Consider the following 22,500-nt stretch of genomic DNA (forward strand, 5'->3'; position numbering starts at 1 on the left):
GAGTGTGTGTGTGTGTGTGTGTGTGTGTCAGGGTGAGTGAGTGTGTGTGTGTGTGTGTGTGTCAGGGTGAGTGAGTGTGTGTGTGTGTGTGTGTGTCAGGGTGAGTGAGTGTTTGTGTGTGTGTGTGTGTCGCAGGGTGTGTGTGTGTGTGTGTCGCAGGGTGTGTGTGTGTGTCGCAGGGTGTGTGTGTGTGTGTGTGTCGCAGGGTGTGTGTGTGTCAGGGTGAGTGAGTGTTTGTGTGTGTGTGTGTGTGTCGCAGGGTGTGTGTGTGTGTCGCAGGGTGTGTGTGTGTGTGTGTCGCAGGGTGTGTGTGTGTGTGTCGCAGGGTGTGTGTGTGTGTCGCAGGGTGTGTGTGTGTGTGTGTGTCGCAGGGTGTGTGTGTGTGTGTGTGTCGCAGGGTGTGTGTGTGTGTGTGTGTCGCAGGGTGTGTGTGTGTGTGTGTGTCGCAGGGTGTGTGTGTGTGTCGCAGGGTGTGTGTGTGTGTGTGTGTCGCAGGGTGAGTGAGTGTTGAGTGATGATCTCACTGATTTACAGTCAGTGAGTGTGCAGAGGGATTCCCTGAGCTCTGGCGCTCTGTGTGTAAGTGTGCTGACCACACTGGGAAGCCCCCTCGACACGCTGGGGATTCCACCGTACTGCGAGTCATCCCAGAGCAGGAGCACTGAGAGGCCAGCACACAGACTGACATCACCCCATGGAGGGAGTCACTGCGCACAGGCAGCACGGAGTGGGGGGAAACAAGGGGGGGGAAGTCACCCATTTACAGGGAACTGCCTGAGGGGGAGGGAGAGGGGAAATCAGGTTGACACAGAGTGACACTCCCACACAGCAGCCAGTTCAAGAGAATACCACAACCCCATAGGGAGTCCCAGAGAGTCACAGCCAGGCTGAAGGGAATCCGCAGCGACATCACTACTCTGCAGAGCAAGATCCCACAAACAGCCCTGCAATAGTAAACCCCAACATCCAACCTTTTACTGAGGTTGTTTCAGGGAGTGCCGCACTGTCAGAGGGTCAGTGCTGAGGGAGTGCCGCACTGTCAGAGGGTCAGTGCTGAGGGAGCGCCGCACTGTCAGAGGGTCAGTGCCGAGGGAGCGCCGCACTGTCAGAGGGTCAGTGCTGAGGGAGCGCCGCACTGTCAGAGGGTCAGTACTGACGGAGTGTCGCACTGTCAGAGGGTCAGTGCTGAGGGAGTGCCGCACTGTCAGAGGGTCAGTGCTGAGGGAGTGCCGCACTGTCAGAGGGTCAGTGCTGAGGGAGTGCCGCACTGTCAGAGGGTCAGTGCTGAGGGAGCGCCGCACTGTCAGAGGGTCAGTGCTGAGGGAGTGCCGCACTGTCAGAGGGTCAGTGCTGAGGGAGCGCCGCACTGTCAGAGGGTCAGTGCTGAGGGAGTGCCGCACTGTCAGAGGGTCAGTGCTGAGGGAGCGCCGCACTGTCAGAGGGTCAGTGCTGAGGGAGTGCCACACTGTCAGGGGGTCAGTGCTGAGGGAGTGCCGCACTGTCAGAGGGTCAGTGCTGAGGGAGCGCCGCACTGTCAGAGGGTCAGTGCTGAGGGAGCGCCGCACTGTCAGAGGGTCAGTGCTGAGGGAGCGCCGCACTGTCAGAGGGTCAGTGCTGAGGGAGTGCCACACTGTCAGGGGGTCAGTGCTGAGGGAGTGCCGCACTGTCAGAGGGTCAGTGCTGAGGGAGCGCCGCACTGTCAGAGGGTCAGTGCTGAGGGAGCGCCGCACTGTCAGAGGGTCAGTGCTGAGGGAGCGCCGCACTGTCAGAGGGTCAGTGCTGAGGGAGTGCCGCACTGTCAGAGGGTCAGTGCTGAGGGAGTGCCGCACTGTCAGAGGGTCAGTGCTGAGGGAGTGCCGCACTGTCAGAGGGTCAGTGCTGAGGGAGTGCCACACTGTCAGGGGGTCAGTGCTGAGGGAGTGCCACACTGTCAGGGGGTCAGTGCTGAGGGAGTGCCGCACTGTCAGAGGGTCAGTGCTGAGGGAGTGAAACATAGAACAGTACAGCACAGTACAGGCCCTTCGGCCCTCGATGTTGTGCTGAGCTATGTCTAATCCCAAGATCAGTCTATCCCACTCCCTATCATTCTGGAGTGCTCCATGTGCCTATCCAATAACTGCTTGAAAGTTCCTAAAGTGTCCGACTCCACTATCACAGCAGGCAGTGCGTTCCACACCCCAACCACTCTCTGAGTGAAGAATCTACCTTGGACATCCCTCCTATATCTCCCACCATGAACCTTTATAGTTATGTCCCCTAGTAACAGTTACATTCACCCGAGGAAATAGTCTCTGCACCTCCACTCTATCAATCCCCCTCATCATCTTATGAACCTCTATTAAGTTGCCTCTCATCCTCCTCCGCTCTAAAGAGAAAAGCCCCAGCTCCCTCAACCTTTCCTCATAAGACCTACCCTCCAAACCAGGCAGCATCCTGGTAAATCTCCTCTGCACTCTCTCCAATGCTTCCACATCCTTCTTATAGTGAGGTGACCAGAACTGAACACAATATTCCTAATGTGGTCTCTCCGGTATAGTTGCAGTATAACCCCACGGCTCTTAAACTCAAACCCCCTGTTAATAAATGCTCACACACTATAAGCCTTCTTCGCAGCTCTATCCATTTGAGTGGCAACCTTCAGAGATCTATGGATATGAACTCCAAGATCTCTGTTCCTCCACATTCCTCAGAACCCTGGCATTGACCCTGTAATCCACATTCAAGTTTGTCCTACCAAAATGACTTATCAGGGTTAAACTCCATCTGCCACTTTTCGGCCCAGCTCAGCATCCTATCAGTGTCTCTTTGCAGCCTGCAAGAGCCCTCCACCTCATCCACTACTCCACCAATCTTGGTGCTATCAGCAAATTTACTAACCCACCCTTCAGCCCCCTTTTCTAAGTCATTGATAAAAATCACAAATAGCAGAGGACCCAGCACTGACCCCTGTGGTACACCGCTGGTAACTGGCCTCCAGTCTGAAAATTTTCCCTCCACCACCACCCTCTGTCTTCTATGATACAGCCAGTTACTTATCCAATCGGCCAAATTTCCTTCTATCCCACACTTCCTGACTTTCTTCATGAGCCTACCATGGGGAACCTTATCAAATGCCTTACTGAAATCCATGGAAACGACATCAATAGCTCTACCTTCGTCCACACGCTTAGTTATCTCCTCAAAGAATTCAATCAAATTTGTGAGGCAGGACTTACCCCTCACGAAACAGTGCTGACTATCCCGGATTAAACTGAATCTTTCCAAATGGTCATAAATTCTATCTTTCAAAACCCTTTCCATTGACTTACCGACCACCGAAGTAATACTAACTGGCCTATAATTACCAGGGTCATTCCTATTTCCTTTCTTGAAAGGAGGAACCACATTTGCCACTCTCCAGTCCTCTGGCACTATCCCTGTGCACAGTGAGGACCCAACAATCAAAGCTAAAGACTCCACAATCTCATCCCTTGCTTCCCAAAGTATCCTAGGATGTATCCCATCTGGCTCAGGGGACTTATCCACCCTCAGGTTTTTTCAAAATTGCTGATACATCTTCCCTCAGAACATCTACCTCCTCCATCCTATCGGCCTGTATCTCAGACTCATCCTCAAACACATGGCCCCTCTCCTTAGTGAGCACTGAAGAAAAGTATTCACTCATCACTTCTCCTATCTCTCCTGACTCCATGCACAAGTTCCCACTACTATCCTTGACTGGCCTTAACCTCACCCTGGTCATTCTTTTATTTCTGACATAAGAGTAAAAAGCCTTTGGATTTTCCTTGATCCGATCCGCCAAGGACTTCTCATGGCCCCTCCTAGCTCTCCAAAACCCTTTCTTTAACTCATTCCCAGCTACCTTGTAAAGGTAACCGTGAGTGCTGCACTGTCAGAGGGTCAGTACTGAGGGAGCGCCGCACTGTCAGAGGGTCAGTACTGAGGGAGCGCCGCACTGTCAGAGGGTCAGTGCTGAGGGAGTGCCGCACTGTCAGAGGGTCAGTGCTGAGGGAGCGCCGCACCGTCAGAGGGTCAGTGCTGAGGGAGTGCCGCACTGTCAGAGGATCAGTGCTGAGGGAGTGCCGCACTGTCAGAGGATCAGTGCTGAGGGAGTGCCGCACTGTCAGAGGGTCAGTGCTGAGGGAGCGCCGCACTGTCAGAGGATCAGTGCTGAGGGAGTGCCGCACTGTCAGAGGATCAGTGCTGAGGGAGTGCCGCACTGTCAGAGGGTCAGTGCTGAGGGAGCGCCGCACTGTCAGAGGGTCAGTGCTGAGGGAGCGCCGCACTGTCAGAGGGTCAGTGCTGAGGGAGTGCCGCACTGTCAGAGGGTCAGTGCTGAGGGAGCGCCGCACTGTCAGAGGGTCAGTGCTGAGGGAGCGCCGCACTGTCAGAGGATCAGTGCTGAGGGAGTGCCGCACTGTCAGAGGATCAGTGCTGAGGGAGTGCCGCACTGTCAGAGGGTCAGTGCTGAGGGAGCGCCGCACTGTCAGAGGGTCAGTGCTGAGGGAGCGCCGCACTGTCAGAGGGTCAGTGCTGAGGGAGCGCCGCACTGTCAGAGGATCAGTGCTGAGGGAGTGCCGCACTGTCAGAGGATCAGTGCTGAGGGAGTGCCGCACTGTCAGAGGGTCAGTGCTGAGGGAGCGCCGCACTGTCAGAGGGTCAGTGCTGAGGGAGTGCCGCACTGTCAGAGGATCAGTGCTGAGGGAGTGCCGCACTGTCAGAGGGTCAGTGCTGAGGGAGTGCCGCACTGTCAGAGGGTCAGTGCTGAGGGAGTGCCGCACTGTCGGAGAGTCAGTGCTGAGGGAGTGCCGCACTGTCAGAGGGTCAGTGCTGAGGGAGTGCCGCACTGTCAGAGGGTCAGTGCTGAGGGAGTGCCGCACTGTCAGAGGGTCAGTGCTGAGGGAGAGGGGGCTGTGTGTGTGTGGAGTGGGGGTGTTGATGAGACAGAGATCCTTTGGGTGGAAATCGAGACTGGAAAGCGGAAGCAGTGGTTTGTGTTTCGAATTGAAAGCAGAAATTGTCCTTTGCAGCTGTCATGGAACCTACAGTTGACGCAATGTGAGGAGAGGCTGGAGGTTTGGGGAGGGGTGGAGTGTGAGGGGGAGGGGGTCTGCACGCACCTTCTCTGATGTCAGGTTAGGTACTTGGCGGCAGGACTGAAGGAGGTGTTTCCAGCGACCACACAGATTCCGTTTTTCGTAAGGGAAACAGGAAGAGGAAAGTCAAGCAAGCAGTTTCCTGTCAGCATAACCCAGCACTCTGTCTGCCTCCCTCATACACCCACTGCACACACACAGCACTGTAACACCACACAGCTCACCGTGAAACACACACACTCACACTCACACCCACTGCACACACACAGCACTGTAACACCACACAGCTCACTGTGAAACACACACACTCACACCCACTGCACACACACAGCACTGTAACACCACACAGCTCACTGTCAAACACACACACACACACTCACACCCACTGCACACACACAGCACTGTAACACCACACAGCTCACTGTCAAACACACACACACACACCCACTGCACACACACAGCACTGTAACACCACACAGCTCACTGTGAAACACACACACACACTCACGCACACAGATACTCACACAGACACACACACACAGACACTCACACTCACACAGACACTCACACACACAGACACACACACACTCGCACACATACTCACACACACCTCCAGACAGATGCCTAGCTCACTCTCATACCCAATGACCCCCACATCTATCACACATGACGCTGCTCAGGGCCTCTGGTTGAGTGGGTCAGGCTTGGACTCAGGGGCCAGGGTTCAGATTGAAGAGTTGACGTAATGTTGAAAAGTTAATGGTTAGAATGAAGGGTTAAGAACGTAAGAATTAGGAGCAGGAGTAGGCCATTTGGCCCCTCAATCCTGCCCCGCCATTCAATAAGATCGTGGTTGATCTTTTCATGGACTCAGCTCCACTCACCCGCCCGCTCACCATAACCCTTAATTCCTTTACTGTTCAAAAATTTATCTATTCTTGCCTTAAAAACATTCAATAAGGGAGCCTCAACTGGGCAGGGAATTCCACAGATTCACAACCCTTTGTGTGAAGAAGTTCCTCCTCAACTCAGTCCCAAATCTGCTCCCCCTTATTCTGAGGCCATTCCCCCAGTTCTAGTTTCACTGCCAGTGGAAACAACTCCCCTGCTTCTATCTTATCGATTCCCTTCATCATCTTATATGTTTCTATAAGATCTCCCCTCATTCTTCTGAATTCCAATGAGTATAGCCCCAGTCTACTCAGTCTCTCCTCATAAACCAACCCTCTCAACTCCGGAATCAACCTAGTGAATCTCCTCTGCACCCCCTCCAGTGCCAGTATATCCTTTCTCAAGTAAGGAGACCAAAACTGTAGACAGTGCTCCAGGTGTGGCCTCACCAGCACCTTATACAGCTGCAACATAACCTCGCTGTTTTTAAACTCCATCCCTCTGGCAATGAAGGACAAAATTCCATTTGCTTCTTAATTCCTGCTGCACCTGCAAACCAACTCCTTGTGATTCCTGCACAAGGACACCCAGATCCCTCTGCACAGCAGCAGTTAAGGTTAAGGTCAAAGGGCGAAGGTTAGGGTGGGAGGGCGAAGGTTAGGTTTGGAGATTTGAGGTTGGGATTGAAGAGTTAGGGCTCCGGTTGCCGGGTCCAGGGGGCAGAGGGAATTTGGTTTTGGATGTTTCAGGTTAAGATTGGGGTCAGGGGTTAGCAGTAGGATGATGGGTCAGGGTCAAGGCTGTTAATCTTTGCCACTATTTGATATCTCATTATCACAGCAACAAAAGAGAAGACACATCAGCAACAACACGTTCTCCCAACTGTCCGCGAACTCCTCGAGGAAAAACGGAGATGTGGAGGGAGCAGGGGACCGTCGGTTAGTAAAACGGGAAAATCCTACACTGCGGAAAGCAGCACCGCCAATAGGATTGTTCCAATCAGATAGGCCCAGTGGGTGGGAAGGGTTTTGGGATTGGGATTGTGTACAGTGGGAGTGAATGGGAAAGGGTTTGGGATTGTGTACAGTGGGAGTGAACGGGAAAGGGTTTGGGATTGTGTACAGTGGGAGTGAATGGGAAAGGGTTTGGGATTGGGATTGTGTACAGTGGGAGTGAATGGGAAGGGGTTTGGGATTGGGATTGTGTACAGTGGGAGTGAATGGGAAAGGGTTTGGGATTGTGTACAGTGGGAGTGAACAGGAAAGGGTTTGGGATTGTGTACAGTGGGAGTGAACGGGAAAGGGTTTGGGATTGTGTACAGTGGGAGTGAATGGGAAGGGGTTTGGGATTGGGATTGTGTACAGTGGGAGTGAACGGGAAGGGGATTGGGATTGTGTACAGTGGGAGTGAACGGGAAGGGGTTTGGATCCAATGGGACTTGGGTGAAGGCTGGAGTTGGGGCTCCCGGGAATTATGAAGATTGAGTGGGATTGATCTGTGCCAACAAATGAAAACTCTTATTTCTTTTCCAGCTAACTCCCAAGCTCAGTTCCCTGCAGACAGGTGAGTGGTACTCATTCCTCACAATCCCACCCATTCCCCATGGAATCCCAGCAAATTCGCCCCGTCCCATCCAACAAACCAATCATTAGATTATCAAAGCAATAACGTGATCAAAGGCTTCATCGGAATGCCTGAAGCATTCCAGTGGAAACGGGAACACAGAGTGTGGCTCGAAATAATCCATCTGATCTGAGAGCCTTCATTAGAGACCTGACTGCAGGAGGGCATGGATTGGCTCCAGAACATGGAGGGGTGCGGGATATTTAGGAAGGAGGGGGAGTTGAGGAGAGGGTGGAGGATTAGCTCTGTTCATTTCTAACAGTGTTAGCGCAGTAGGGAGGAGTTACATACTTCAGGGTAGGAGGATGTGGATCCGGTTTGGGGAGAGATGCAGAAGGTCAGTTGTGGGGGTGGTTTACCAGCAGCAACCCCCCCCCTTAACCGTAACCACACGGTGATCTGGAGCATCGAGGGGAGAAGTCTTCGAGTTTGCCGGAAAGGTACAGCGAAAATCATTGGAGATTTTAATCTGTGTACAGATTGGACAATTCAGATGGGAAACGGCGATGGGTCCAGAGAATGTTCCGAGATAGCTTCTTCAAACAGTCTGATTATTACTAATCCCTCCTGGAATCTCCCTCTTCTGGAATTCCTGATTTAAAGTGGGCAGCAACATCCCGAATGTCACTTCTTGCAGTTTTCATAGAATTCCTACAGCACAGAAAGAGGCTATTCAGCCCATCGAGTCTGTACCGACAACAATCCCACCAAGACCCATCGCTGTAACCCCACATATTTACCCTGCTAATCCCTCTAACCTACACAATTCAGCATGGCCAATCCTCCTGACCTGCACATCTTTGGAGTGTGAGACAAAACCGGAGAACCCGGAGGAAACCCACGCAGACACGGGGAGAGTGTACAAACTCCACACAGACAGTGACCCAAGCCGGGAATCGAACCCGGGTCCCTGGCACTGTGAGACAGCAGTGCTAACCCACTGTGTCACCGTGCCCCCGGGAATCGAACCCAGGTCCCTGGCGCTGTGAGACAGCAGTGTTAACCCACTGTGTCACCGTGCCCCCGGGAATCGAACCCGGGTCCCTGGCACTGTGAGACAGCAGTGTTAACCCACTGTGCCAGCTGGTGTGAAGCTGGATTTCCCAGAGGAACCGATGTTCAAACTCAGCCCTGGAGACTGAAACACTGGGTGATACTGTCCAAAATATATATTATTCCATTTGTAATATATATAAATGTTCCTCAGGGATCAGTGCTGAGACCAATCGTGTTTGGAGGAAAATGTAACTGGATTGATTAGTGAGTTTGTGGACGACACAAAGGTTGGTGGATTTGTGGATAGCGATGAGGACCATCAGAGGATACAGCAGGATATAGATCAGCTGGAGACTTGGGCAGAGAGATGGCAGATGGAGTTTATTTTGGACAAATGTGAGGGAATACATTTTGGAAGGTCTAATACAGATAGGAAATATACAGTAAATGGCAGAACCCTTAAGAGTATTGATAGGCAGAGGGATCTGGGTGTACAGGTACACAGGGCACTGAAAGTGACAATGCAGGTGGAGAAGGTAGTCAAGAAGGCATACGGCATGCTTGCCTTCATCGGCCGGGGCATTGAGTTTAAAAATTGGCAAGTCATGTTGCAGCTTTATAGAACCTTAGTTAGGCTGCACTTGGAATATAGTGTTCAATTCTGGTCGCCACACTACCAGAAGGATGTGGAGGCTTTGGAGAGGGAACAGAAAAGATTTACCAGGATGTTGCCTGGTATGGAGGGCATTAGCTATGAGGAGAGGTTGGAGAAACTTGGTTTGTTCTCACTGGAACGATGGAGGTTGAGGGGAGACCTGATAGAAGTCTACAAGATTATGAGAGGCACGGACAGAGTGGATAGTCAGAAGCTTTTTCCCAGGGTGGAAGAGCCAATTACTCGGGGACACAGGTTTAAGGTGCGAGGGACAAGGTTTAAAGGAGATGTACGAGGCAGATTTTTTACACAGAGGGGGGTGGGTGCCTGGAACTCGCTGCCGGGGGAGGGAGTGGAAGCGGATACGATAGTGAGTTTTAAGGGGTGTTTGGACAAATCCATGAATAGGATGGGAATAGAGGGATATGGTCCCCAGAAGGGTAGGGGGTTTTAGTTCAGACGGGGGCAGCACGGGTCAGTGCAGGATTGGAGGGGCCGAAGGGCCTGTTCCTGTGCTGTAATTTTCTTTGTTCTTTGAAACGGGGCAGCGAGTGGGTCAAAAACAGCTACCTTCGCCACAGCGTTCCCCCAACACGAGGAACCCTCTTAATCAGCAGATTGGCAATGGTTCCTCAAGCACAGACTGTGTGTGGGACAGCACTGCCCCAGACAGGAAAGAATTCTCTTCAAACTGAAGTTCCTCAGGTTAGAACGATGGCAGCAAGGAAAGGTTCTCAGGAGAAATCTATCAAAAAGGAACAAAGTTCGCAGAGTTCCTCAAGGAATGCAGAGCAGTGGTAATTATGGTAAGGTTGTATAAGGCATTGGTGAGGCTGAATTTAGAGTATTGTGTACAGTTTTGGTCACCTAGTTACAGGAAGGATGTAAATAAGGTTGAAAGAGTGCAGAGAAGGTTCACAAGGATGTTGCCGGGACTTGAGAAGCTGAGTTACAGAGAGAGATTGAATAGGTTAGGACTTTATTCCCTGGAGAATGAGGGGAGATTTGATAGAGGTGTATAAGGTGAGATGGGTATAGATAGAGTGAATGCAAGCAGGCTTTTTCCACTGAGGCTAGGGGAGAAAAAAACCCAGAGGGCATGGGTTAAGGGTGAAGGGGGAAAAGTTTAAAGGGAATATTAGGGGGGGATTCTTCACACAGGGAGTGGTGGGAGTGTGGAATGAGCTGCCGGATAAAGTGGTAAATGTGGGGTCACTTTTAACATTTAAGAAAAACTTGGAGGGGTTCATGGATGAGAGGGATGTGGAGGGATATGGTTTAAGTGCAGGTCAGTGGGACTAGGCAGAAAAATGGTTCAGCACAGACAAGAAGGGCCAAAAGGCCTGTTTCTGAGCTGTAATTTTCTATGGTTCTCTGGTACACTTTATAAAACAGGAAGTTTAAGGAGGTTGAGGTTTTGTCAAGTATGAGGGGGAGGGGGGGGAGCTACTGAAAGCGCAGCCAAAACAAGGCAAAGGTTTAATCTGATTTATTATTGTCACATGAATTGAGATACAGTGAGAAGTATTGTTTCTTGCATGCTGTACAGAGCATACTGTTCATAGAGAAGGAAAGGAGAGGGTGCAGAATGTAGTGTTACAGTCACAGCGAGGGTATAGAGAAAGATCAACTTAATGTGAGGTCGGTCCATTCAAAAGTCTGACAGCAGCAGGGAAGAAGCTGTTCTTGAGTCGGTCGGTACGGGACCTCAGAGTTTTGTATCTTTTTCCCAATGGAAGAAGGTGGAAGAGAGAATGTCCGGGGTGTGTGGGGTCCTTAATTATCCCGGCTGCTTTTCCCCGAGGCAGCGGGAAGTGTAGACAGAGTCAATGGATGGGAGGCTGGTTTGTGTGATGGGTTGGGCTACATTCACCACCCTTTTGTAGTTCCTTGTGGTCTTGGGCAGAGCAGGAGCCCAGACCGAGCTGTGATACAACCAGAGAGAATGCTTTCTGTGGGGCATCTGTAAAAGTTGGTGAGAATTGTAGCTGACACACCAAATTTCCTTAGTCTTCTGAGAAAGTAGAGGCGTTGGTGGGGCTTTCTTAACTATAGTGTCGGCGTGGGGGGAACCAGGACAGGTTATTGGTGATCTGGACACCAAAAAACCTGAAGGTCTTGACCATTTCTACTTTGTCCCCATTGATGTAGACAGGGACATGTTCTCCTTTACACTTCCTGAAGTCGATGACAATTCGTTTTGTTGACATTGAGGGAGAGATTATTGTCCGCACCAGTTCACCAGGTTCTCTATCTCATTCCTGTACTCTGTCTCATTGTTTGAGATCTGACCCACTCCGATGATGTTGTCAGCAAATCAAATTGGAGGGGAATTTGACCACAGAGGGATCCTGGATGTCCAGATAGGTCAAACCCTGTTCACTGGGTCTGATCACACTGTGATGTGATATGTGGGTGACCACCCCGCTCGTACTTTCAATCCGGAAAGTATTAAAACGCAGAAATAAAAACGGGAGCCGTTTACAGGGAGGCCGTTGCCCCGGGAAAGTTACTGTAACTCTGTTTTCAGAATGTGTGGGGGTTACAATCCGGGGCTCTGTAAATCATTCCCCCCAAGCCGGGGAATTCTCCCCTGTACCCATTTCTCATATCAACCCAAACTGCCCCCCAACATCCTGCTTTCCATAACGTATCCCATCCCTCCGTTATGTGCTGGGACACACATTAACAGAGTTAGCCCTCCGCCACGTCACCTTCCTGCCCATCCATATGTCCCATATCCTTCAAAATCCAGGTCACAGTCACTGTCAGCCTGTCCCCACCTCTCTGTAACACTGATCAAATCAAACTTACTCAATTCCCACTGTGCCATCAGCTCAAATGCATTGCTGCAAAAGTTTTTAGACGGAGAGTTTTTAGACGCGGAGCTTTTATTTTTGTCCTTTGATTACTTTTGCATCATCTAGTTCTATATGTTGACTTCCTGTTAGGATTCACTGCTTCCTGATCTGGTCTGTGTATCCTTCTCCCCGCCTCCTCTTCATCCTTAACCACATTCCCCTGATTTCGATTCCTCCGCCCAACCACTCATTCAAAAACCTCTGCCCTTTCGTCAAAATGCAACTCAACAGAATATCAACGCCCAACACGGGTCAGCTGTGTAAACCCCACCCCCCCCGAACCCCTCGATTAGATTCCAGTCTGTAACTCACTCCCGGGTATCTGTTATTCTATATATAAACCACCCCGAACCCCTCGATTAGATTCCAGTCTGTAACTCACTCCCGGGTATCTGTTATTCTATGTATAAACCACCCCGAACCCCTCGATCAGATTCCAGTCTGTAACTCACTCCCGGGTATCTGTTATTCCGTATATAAACCACCCCGAACCCCTCGATTAGATTCCAGTCTGTAACTCACTCCCGGGTATCTGTTATTCTATATATAAACCACCCCGAACCCCTCGATTAGATTCCAGTCTGTAACTCACTCCCGGGTATCTGTTATTCTATATATAAACCACCCTGAACCCCTCGATTAGATTCCAGTCTGTAACTCACTCCCGGGTATCTGTTATTCTATATATAAACCACCCCGAACCCCTTGATTAGATTCCAGTCTGTAATTCACTCCCGGGTATCTGTTATTCCGTATATAAACCACCCCGAACCTCTCGATTAGATTCCAGTCTGTAACTCACTCCCGGGTATCTGTTATTCTATATATAAACCACCCCGAACCCCTCGATTAGATTCCAGTCTGTAACTCACTCCCGGGTACCTGTTATTCTATATATAAACTACCCCGAACCCCTCGATTAGATTCCAGTCTGTAACTCACTCCCGGGTACCTGTTATTCTATATATAAACCACCCCGAACCCCTCGATTAGATTCCAGTCTGTAACTCACTCCCGGGTATCTGTTATTCTATATATAAACCACCCCGAACCCCTCGATTAGATTCCAGTCTGTAATTCACTCCCGGGTATCTGTTATTCTATATATAAACCACCCCGAACCCCTCGATTAGATTCCAGTCTGTAACTCACTCCCGGGTATCTGTTATTCTATATATAAACCACCCCGAACCCCTCGATTAGATTCCAGTCTGTAACTCACTCCCGGGTATCTGTTATTCTATATATAAACCACCCCGAACCCCTCGATTAGATTCCAGTCTGTAATTCACTCCCGGGTATCTGTTATTCTATATATAAACCACCCCGAACCCCTCGATTAGATTCCAGTCTGTAACTCACTCCCGGGTATCTGTTATTCTATATATAAACCACCCCGAACCCCTCGATTAGATTCCAGTCTGTAACTCACTCCCGGGTATCTGTTATTCTATATATAAACCACCCCAAACCCTCGATTAGATTCCAGTCTGTAACTCACTCCCAGGTATCTGTTATTCTATATATAAACCACCCTGAACCCCTCGATTAGATTCCAGTCTGTAACTCACTCCCGGGGTATCTGTTACTCTCTCTGTTACTCTCTCTGTTACACTTTCTCTGTTACTCTCTCTCTGTCTCTCTCTCTGTCTCTCTTTCTGTCTCTCTCTGTCTCTCTCTCTCTCTCTCTCTCTGTCTCTCTCTCTCTCTCTGTCTCTCTCTGTCTCTCTCTCTCTCTCTCTCTGTCTCTCTCTGTCTCTCTCTCTCTCTCTCTCTCTCTGTCTCTGTCTCTCTCTCTGTCTCTCTCTGTCTCTCTCTGTCTCTCTCTGTCTCTCTCTGTCTCTCTCTGTCTCTCTCTGTGCCGCTGTGTTGAGTTGTAAATTCTAATGGGAATTCTCTGTTGGATTTTTTCCAGAGGAGTTTAATTTTGCTCCCCCGGCTCCGCCGGCCGTTCCCACTTTTCCGGCAGCCTATCCGAGTTGGCACGTGGATGTGTGCCAGCCCACAGTACCCACAGAGTCCTGTCGCTACGGGACCCCCAGCCCATTCACCCCCGGCGATGCTGCCACCCCCTACAACACTACAGCAGCGTACCCCGCGTTTGGGTACACAGACCCCGGCAGTGAGGCCGGGAACTTCTACACAACCCAGCAACACAGCACGGTGAGGGAGCTCCGTAACCACCCTGCGGGGGGGGTGCGGGGGGTGGGGAGGGGGCATTGAGGTTGGGGAATATTGGGGGTAGAGGGGGGAATTGTGGTGTTTGGGGGAGGGGGGTTTGGGGAGAGGGAGGTTTGGGGTGTTTGGGAGCAGATGGGGATTGGGGGTGGGGGGATTGGGGGAATGGGCATTGGGAGGAGGGTGTTTGGGGGAGGGGGCATTGGGGGAGGGGCGAGGAGGGTTTGGGATAGGGTTTTTGGAGTGTTTGGGGGCGGAGGGAGATTGGTGGAGGGGGGATTGGGGCAGAGGGGGCATTGGGAGAGAGGGGGGATTGCGGGGGAAGGTGAGATTGGGGATCAGGGAGAGGGCAGTCTCTCTGACAGCCTCACTGTGTCTTCCTCACTGCAGGCGTTAAGATCGGACGCGGACCCCAGCCCGTTCACGGACACTCCGACTCCTTTCCACACTTGGCCAATGTCAGGGGCCAGCGCAGAACCAAGCTGTGCCCAGCCTGAGCTTGTACCAATCCCCTACTACACCCCGAACCCATCACAACAGGCACAGCCCATCACCCCCTCCACACACATCCCCCCCCCACAGCCTATCCCCCCCCCACAGCCCATCACCCCCTCCACACACATCCCCCCCCCACAGCCCATTAACCCCGCAAAACTGGAGGAAGCTCGAACCGTGATCCAGAACATGGACATCAGCAACTTACTGCAGCCGGACGATGATGGAGATACGTGAGTGACACACACCCTCACACACACCCTCACACACACCCTCACACCCACCCTCACACCCACCCTCACACCCACCCTCACACCCACCCTCACACCCACCCTCACACCCACCTTCACACACACCCTCACACACACCCACACACACACCCACACACACACCCTCACACACACACCCTCACACACACCCTCACACACACCCTCACACACACACACACACACACCCTCACACCCACCTTCACACACCCACCCTCACACACACACACACCCTCACACACACACCCTCACCCACACACACACCCTCACCCACACACACACCCTCTCACACACCCTCTCACACACACCCTCACACACACCCTCACACACACCCTCACACACACCCTCACACACACACACACACCCTCACACACACCCTCACACACCCATACCCTCACACACACACCCCCTCACCCACACACACACCCACACACACACCCACACACACACCCTCACACACACCCTCACACACACCCTCACACACACCCTCACACACACCCTCACACACACCCTCACACACACACCCCCTCACCCACACCCTCACACACACCCTCACACACACACCCCCTCACCCACACACACCCCCTCACCCACACACACCCCCTCACCCACACACCCTCACACACACACACACACACCCTCACCCACACACACACCCTCACACACACACCCCCTCACCCACACACACCCCCTCACCCACACACACACACACACACACACACACACACACCCACACACACACACACACACACACACACCCTCACACACACACACACACCCTCACACCCTCACACACACCCTCACACACACCCTCACACTGTCTCTCGCTCAGTGTCAATGTTTTCAATATTTTCTCTCTCTTTTCCAGGATTCTGCATATTTACGCAGCAAAAGGGATGCGTGAGTTTGTTCGAGCTGCTGCAGAAAAAATCCAACTCCAAATCCAGCCTCTCAATGGCCTGGAGACCCGGGAACACAAAGGGAAAGTGAGTAACAGAGAGGCCCAGTGTCCCAGCGCCCCAGTGTCCCAGTGTCCCAGCGCCCCAGCGCCCCAGTGTCCCAGCGTCCCAGCGTCCCAGTGTCCCAGCGTCCCAGCGCCCCAGCGTCCCAGCGCCCCAGCGCCCCAGCGTCCCAGCGCCCCAGCGCCCAGGCGTCCCAGCGTCCCAGCGTCCCAGCGTCCCAATGTCCTAGTGCCCCAGCGCCCCAGCGCCCCAGGCTACAAGGGTGGGGGAGGGGTATAGGGGAAGGTGGGAATAAGTTAGAGCAGAGAACATTACAGAACAGTACAGGCCATTCGGCCCTCAATGTTGTGCCGAGCTTCGTCCAAACCCAAGATCAGTCTATCCCGCTCCCTGTCATTCCGGAGTGCTCCATGTGCCTATCCAATAACCGCTTAAAAGTTCCTAAAGTGTCCGACTCCACAAGAAATACCAGGGGATGGTGGGGGTGAGTTTGGAGGTACAGGGGAGGGTGGGGATGCATTGGGGGGTAAGGGAGGGTGGGTAGGGTTGGGGTAGAGAGAGGGTGAGGGTGTGTTTGGGGATCGGGGAGGGTGGGGGTGTGTTGGGGATAGGGGAGTGTGGGGGGGCTCAGGGTACAGGGGATTGTGGGGGTGTGTTGGGGGGTTACGGGGGGGTGCATTACGCTGTAATAACTAGTTGTGGGTTCTCCCTCTCCCCCCAGACCCCCCTCCTGGTCGCTGTAACAGCCAATCAGGCTGGAGTCGTGTCTGATCTCATTGAACTCGGAGCTGACATCAAAGCTGCAGATTTCAAAGGACAAAATACTCTTCACCTGTCAGCAACATACGGATATCCCGGAATACTACAGGTACCGGGATCCGGAGATTAACATCATACACACTGTATCTAACCCCGTGCTGTACCTGTCCTGGGAGTGTTTGATGGGGGGACAGTGTAGAGGGAGCTTTAATAGAACATAGAACATAGAACATAGAACATTACAGCGCAGAACAGGCCCTTCGGCCCACGATGTTGCGCCGACCAGTTACAAAAACAATGACCCACTAGCCTATACCAATCCCTTTTCGTCCATAAACCTATCCAGAGATCTCTTAAACGCCCCCAAACTAGACGCATTTACAACTGCAGCAGGCAGGGCATTCCAATCCCTCACCACCCGCTGGGTAAAGAACCTACCCCTGACATCCGTCCTGTAGCTACCCCCCCTTAATTTAAAGCCATGCCCCCTCGTGCTAGCTTTCTCCATCCGAGGAAAAAGGCTATCACTATCCACCCTATCTAAACCTCTAATCATCTTATATGTTTCAATAAGATCCCCTCTTAGCCGCCTTCTTTCCAACGAAAACAACCCTAGATCCCTCAGTCTCTCCTCATAGGACCTCCCCACCATACCAGGCAACATCCTGCTAAACCTCCTCTGCACCCTCTCCAACGCCTCCACATCCTTCTTGTAATGCGGGGACCAGAACTGCACACAGTACTCCAAGTGCGGCCGCACTAGAGTAGTGTACAGTTGCAACATTACACTGCGACTCCTAAATTCAATCCCCCTACCAATAAACGCCAAGACACCGTACGCCTTCTTGACAACCTTATCTACTTGATTCCCAACTTTCAGGGATCTATGTACACACACACCTAGATCCCTCTGTTCATCCACACTATTCAAAGTCCTCCCGTTAGCCCTATACTCGACACATCTGTTGCTCCTACCAAAGTGAATTACCTCACACTTCTCCGCATTAAATTCCATCCGCCACCTCTCGGCCCAGCTCTGCAACCTATCTAAGTCTCCCTGCAGACTATGACACCCTTCCTCACAATCTACCACACCTCCAACTTTGGTGTCATCAGCAAATTTACTAATCCACCCAACTATACCCTCATCCAGATCATTAATAAAAATTACAAACAACAGTGGCCCCAAAACAGATCCCTGAGGCACACCACTCGTAACCACTTTACTCTGTATCTAATCCCGTGCTGTACCTGTCCTGGGAGTGTTTGATGGGTGGACAGTGCAGAGGGAGCTTTACTCTGTATCTAACCCCGTGCTGTACCTGTCCTGGGAGTGTTTGATGGGGACAGTGTAGAGGGAGCTTTACTCTGTATCTAACCCCGTGCTGTACCTGTCCTGGGAGTGTTTGATGGGAGGACAGTGTAGAGGGAGCTTTACTCTGTATCTAACCCCGTGCTGTACCTGTCCTGGGAGTGTTTGATGGGGGGACAGTGTAGAGGGAGCTTTACTCTGTATCTAACCCCGTGCTGTACCTGTCCTGGGAGTGTTTGATGGGGACAGTGTAGAGGGAGCTTTACTCTGTATCTAACCCCGTGCTGTACCTGTCCTGGGAGTGTTTGATGGGGGACAGTGTAGAGGGAGCTTTACTCTGTATCTAACCCTGTGCTGTGTTTTCTGACAGGCTGTTGTGTGGAGTGGTGTCAGTGTGAACGTTGAAACTCGGAACTTTGAAGGTGATTTTCTGTCTCAAATACATGACCAACCCATGGCATCCGGGGGTCCCCCACATGGTGACATAAAAATAAGAACATAAGAAATAGGAGCAGGAGTCGGCCATCTAGCCCTTCGTGCCTGCCCCGCCATTCAATAAGATCATGGCTGATCTGAGTGGCTCAGTTCCATTTCCCCACTTTCTCCCCATAACCCTTAATTCCCTTGTCTACCAAAAACCTATCTACCCGTGACTTAAATATATTTAGCGAGGCAGCCTCCACCACTTCAACGGGCAGAGAATTCCAGAGATTCACCACCCTTTGAGTGAAGAAGTTCCTCCTCAACTCTGATCTAAACTGTCCCCTCCCCTTTATCTTGAGGCTGTGCCCTCTAGTCCTGCTATCCTTTCTAAGCGGGAAGAATCTCTCTACCTCTACCCTATCCATCCCCTTCATTATCTTATACGTCTCTATAAGATCCCCCCTCATCCTTCTAAACTCCAACGAGTACAGACCCAGTCTATTTAGTCTCTCTTCATAGTCCAACCCCCTCATCTCCGGTATCAGCCTAGTAAACCTCCTCTGCACTCCCTCCAAGGCCAAAATATCCTTGCGTAAGTGCGGCGACCAAAACTGCACACAGTACTCCAGCTGCGGCCTCACCAGTGCCCTGTACAGTTGCAGCAAGACCTCCCTGCTTTTATATTCTATCCCCCTCGCTATAAAGGCCAGCATCCCATTCGCCTTCCTGACCACCTGCTGCACCTGCAGGCTGGGTTTTTGCGATTCGTGCACAAGGACCCCCAGGTCCCTCTGCACCATAGCATGCTGCAGCTTTTCGCCTTTTAAATAATAATCCCTCCTGCTATTATTCCTGTCAAAGTGGATAACCTCACACTTGCTAACATTATACTCCATCTGCCAGGTCCTCACCCACTCACTCAGCCTATCCAGATCCCTCTGCAGACCTTCCACACAATTTGCTTTTCCACTCATCTTTGTGTCATCAGCAAATTTCGTCACCCTACACTCAGCCCCCTCCTCCAGATCATCTATATAAATGGTAAATAGCTGAGGCCCCAGCACCGATCCCTGCGGCACTCCACTGGTCACCAACCGCCAATCCGAATAGCACCCATTGATTCCAACTCTCTGCTTCGTGTTAGACAGCCAATCCTCTATCCACGCTAACACCTTACCCCCAACTCCCTGCACCCTAACCTTCTGCAGCAACCTTTTATGAGGCACCTTATCAAACGCCTTTTGGAAATCTAAAAACACCACATCCACCGGTTCCCCTCTGTCTACCGCACTAGTCACATCCTCATAGAAATCCAATAAATTCGTCAAACACGATGGGACGGTGGGGGGGGGGGTCTGCGATTCCCCCACACGGTGACGGGACGGGGGGGGTTCTGTGATCCCCCCACACGGTGACGGGACGGGGGGGGGTCTGCGATTCCCCCACACGGTGACGGGACGGGGGGGGTTCTGTGATCCCCCCACACGGTGACGGGACGGGGGGGGTTCTGTGATTCCCCCACACGGTGACGGGACGGGGGGGGGTCTGTGATTCCCCCACACGGTGACGGGACGGGGGGGTCTGTGATTCCCCCACACGGTGACGGGACGGGGGGGTCTGTGATTCCCCCACACGGTGACGGGACGGGGGGGTCTGTGATTCCCCCACACGGTGACGGGACGGGGGGGTCTGTGATTCCCCCCCACACGGTGACGGGACGGGGGGGGGTCTGTGATTCCCCCCACACGGTGACGGGACGGGGGGGGGTCTGTGATTCCCCCCACACGGTGACGGGACGGGGGGGTTCTGTGATCCCCCCACACGGTGACGGGACGGGGGGGGGTCTGTGATTCCCCCCACACGGTGACGGGACGGGGGGGGTTCTGTGATTCCCCCCACACGGTGACGGGACGGGGGGGTCTGTGATTCCCCCACACGGTGACGGGACGGGGGGGGTTCTGTGATTCCCCCCACACGGTGACGGGACGGGGGGGTCTGTGATTTCCCCACACGGTGACGGGACGGGGGGGGGTCTGTGATTCCCCCCACACGGTGACGGGACGGGGGGGGTTCTGTGATTCCCCCCACACGGTGACGGGACGGGGGGGTCTGTGATTCCCCCACACGGTGACGGGACGGGGGGGGGTCTGTGATTCCCCCACACGGTGACGGGACGGGGGGGGTTCTGTGATTCCCCCCACACGGTGACGGGACGGGGGGGTCTGTGATTCCCCCCACACGGTGACGGGACGGGGGGGTCTGTGATTCCCCCACACGGGGACGGGGGGGGGTCTGTGATTCCCCCACATGGTGACGGGACGGGGGGGGGTCTGTGATTCCCCCCCACACGGTGACGGGATGGGGGGGGGTCTGTGATTCCCCCACACGGTGACGGGACGGGGGGGGTCTGTGATTCCCCCACACGGTGATGGGACGGGGGGGGGGTGTCTGCGATCCCCCCACACGGGGATATTTGTAGAGTTCAGGGTGAAGATGTGGGTTAGTGATTGCTGTGTTTTGTCTCTCTGAGGTTTGACTGCTCTGCACTGTGCTGTAAAATCTCACAATGCTGCGGTGAGGAGAGTGAGGGAGATGGAGCAGAGGATCGGGGAAGTTCCAGCAGAGTTACACTCACAGCTCCAGGACCGACTGCAATGTATTCACCTGCTACTCAGTATGGGAGCGTCTGTATTCACCCAGGTAACCGGGGCCGGGGCTGGGGGGAGTTCCTGACAGCGCACGGGATAATCCCCACTGTCCTCTTTCCAATAATTACACCACGATTAATATAACCAGGGAGAGACCCTCTGACAGTGCGGCGCTCCCTCAGCACTGACCCTCTGACAGTGCGGCGCTCCCTCAGCACTGACCCTCTGACAGTGCGGCACTCCCTCAGCACTGACCCTCTGACAGTGCGGCGCTCCCTCAGTACTGACCCTCTGACAGTGCGGCGCTCCATCAGCACTGACCCTCTGACAGTGCTGCACTCCCTCAGCACTGACCCTCTGACAGTGCGGCACTCCCTCAGTACTGACCCTCTGACAGTGCGGCGCTCCATCAGCACTGACCCTCTGACAGTGCGGCGCTCCCTCAGCACTGACCCTCTGACAGTGCGGCACTCCCTCAGCACTGACCCTCTGACAGTGCGGCGCTCCCTCTGCACTGACCCTCTGACAGTGCGGCACCCCCTTGGTTGCTGTGTAGGAGTTTTGTCCCTGGTTTACTGGTCGTTAGTTCTCGTGTCCCTATGTTGGGGGTCAGAGGTTAGAGGTCATTGACGGTGTTCCTTGCTTGGACAGGATGTGAAGAACAGTATGACAGTCCTCCATCTGTGTGTGCAGGAGGCCAACATCCACCTGGTCCAGTTCTTCACCGAACTCCGCATCCCACACTTCGCTAAACTGCTCAACATGAAGGTCAGAGGCTCCAGCTCACATCCAGGGGTCAGGGGTCAGGATAGGGGGAGTGTGGTGAGATTGGGTTGAGGGATTGAGGGTGAGATTGAGTTGAGGGTGAGGTTGGGTTGGGGGAAGTTGGGTTGAGGATTTGAGGGTGAGGGGAGTTTGGGTTGACGTGAGGTTGGGTTGAGGGTGAGGTTGTGTTGAGGATGAGGGGAGGTTGTGTTGAGGGTGAGGGGAGTTTGGGTTGAGGGTGAGATTGGGTTGAGGACGAGGGGAGGTTGTGTTGAGGGTGAGGGGAGTTTGGGTTGACGTGAGGTTGGGTTGAGGGTGAGGTTGTGTTGAGGATGAGGGGAGGTTGTGTTGAGGGTGAGGGGAGTTTGGGTTGAGGGTGAGGTTGGGTTGAGGATGAGGGGAGGTTGTGTTGAGGGTGAGGGGAGGTTGTGTTGAGGGTGAGGGGAGTTTGGGATGAGGGGAGTTTGGGTTGAGGGTGAGGGGAGTTTGGGTTGACGTGAGGTTGGGTTGAGGATGAGGTTGGGTTGAGGATGAGGGGAGGTTGTGTTGAGGGTGAGGGGAGTTTGGGTT

The 22,500-nt window shown here is 53.0% G+C and overlaps 2 protein-coding genes across 2 annotated transcripts in view; both read left to right on the forward strand.

Moving 5' to 3' along the window:
- Positions 1-14,976, forward strand: part of LOC145340283 (uncharacterized) — a 16,932-nt gene extending 1,956 nt beyond the window's left edge. Inside the window, exons 2-6 of the mRNA XM_080184727.1 lie at positions 6,828-6,925; positions 7,520-7,550; positions 14,038-14,285; positions 14,691-14,881; positions 14,937-14,976. Of these exons, the coding sequence (XP_080040853.1) occupies positions 6,828-6,925; positions 7,520-7,550; positions 14,038-14,285; positions 14,691-14,881; positions 14,937-14,976 (608 nt within the window). The remainder of the gene's footprint in view (positions 1-6,827; positions 6,926-7,519; positions 7,551-14,037; positions 14,286-14,690; positions 14,882-14,936) is intronic.
- Positions 14,932-22,500, forward strand: part of LOC145340282 (NF-kappa-B inhibitor delta-like) — a 9,933-nt gene continuing 2,364 nt past the window's right edge. The window contains exons 1-6 of the mRNA XM_080184726.1: positions 14,932-15,028; positions 15,930-16,047; positions 16,745-16,891; positions 18,465-18,516; positions 21,048-21,217; positions 21,817-21,933. Of these exons, the coding sequence (XP_080040852.1) occupies positions 14,985-15,028; positions 15,930-16,047; positions 16,745-16,891; positions 18,465-18,516; positions 21,048-21,217; positions 21,817-21,933 (648 nt within the window). The 5' untranslated portion in view covers positions 14,932-14,984. The remainder of the gene's footprint in view (positions 15,029-15,929; positions 16,048-16,744; positions 16,892-18,464; positions 18,517-21,047; positions 21,218-21,816; positions 21,934-22,500) is intronic.

This window comes from Carcharhinus amblyrhynchos, unplaced genomic scaffold (assembly GCF_965287045.1).
Source record: "Carcharhinus amblyrhynchos unplaced genomic scaffold, sCarAmb.v2.hapA scaffold_899, whole genome shotgun sequence".
NCBI lineage: Eukaryota > Metazoa > Chordata > Chondrichthyes > Carcharhiniformes > Carcharhinidae > Carcharhinus > Carcharhinus amblyrhynchos.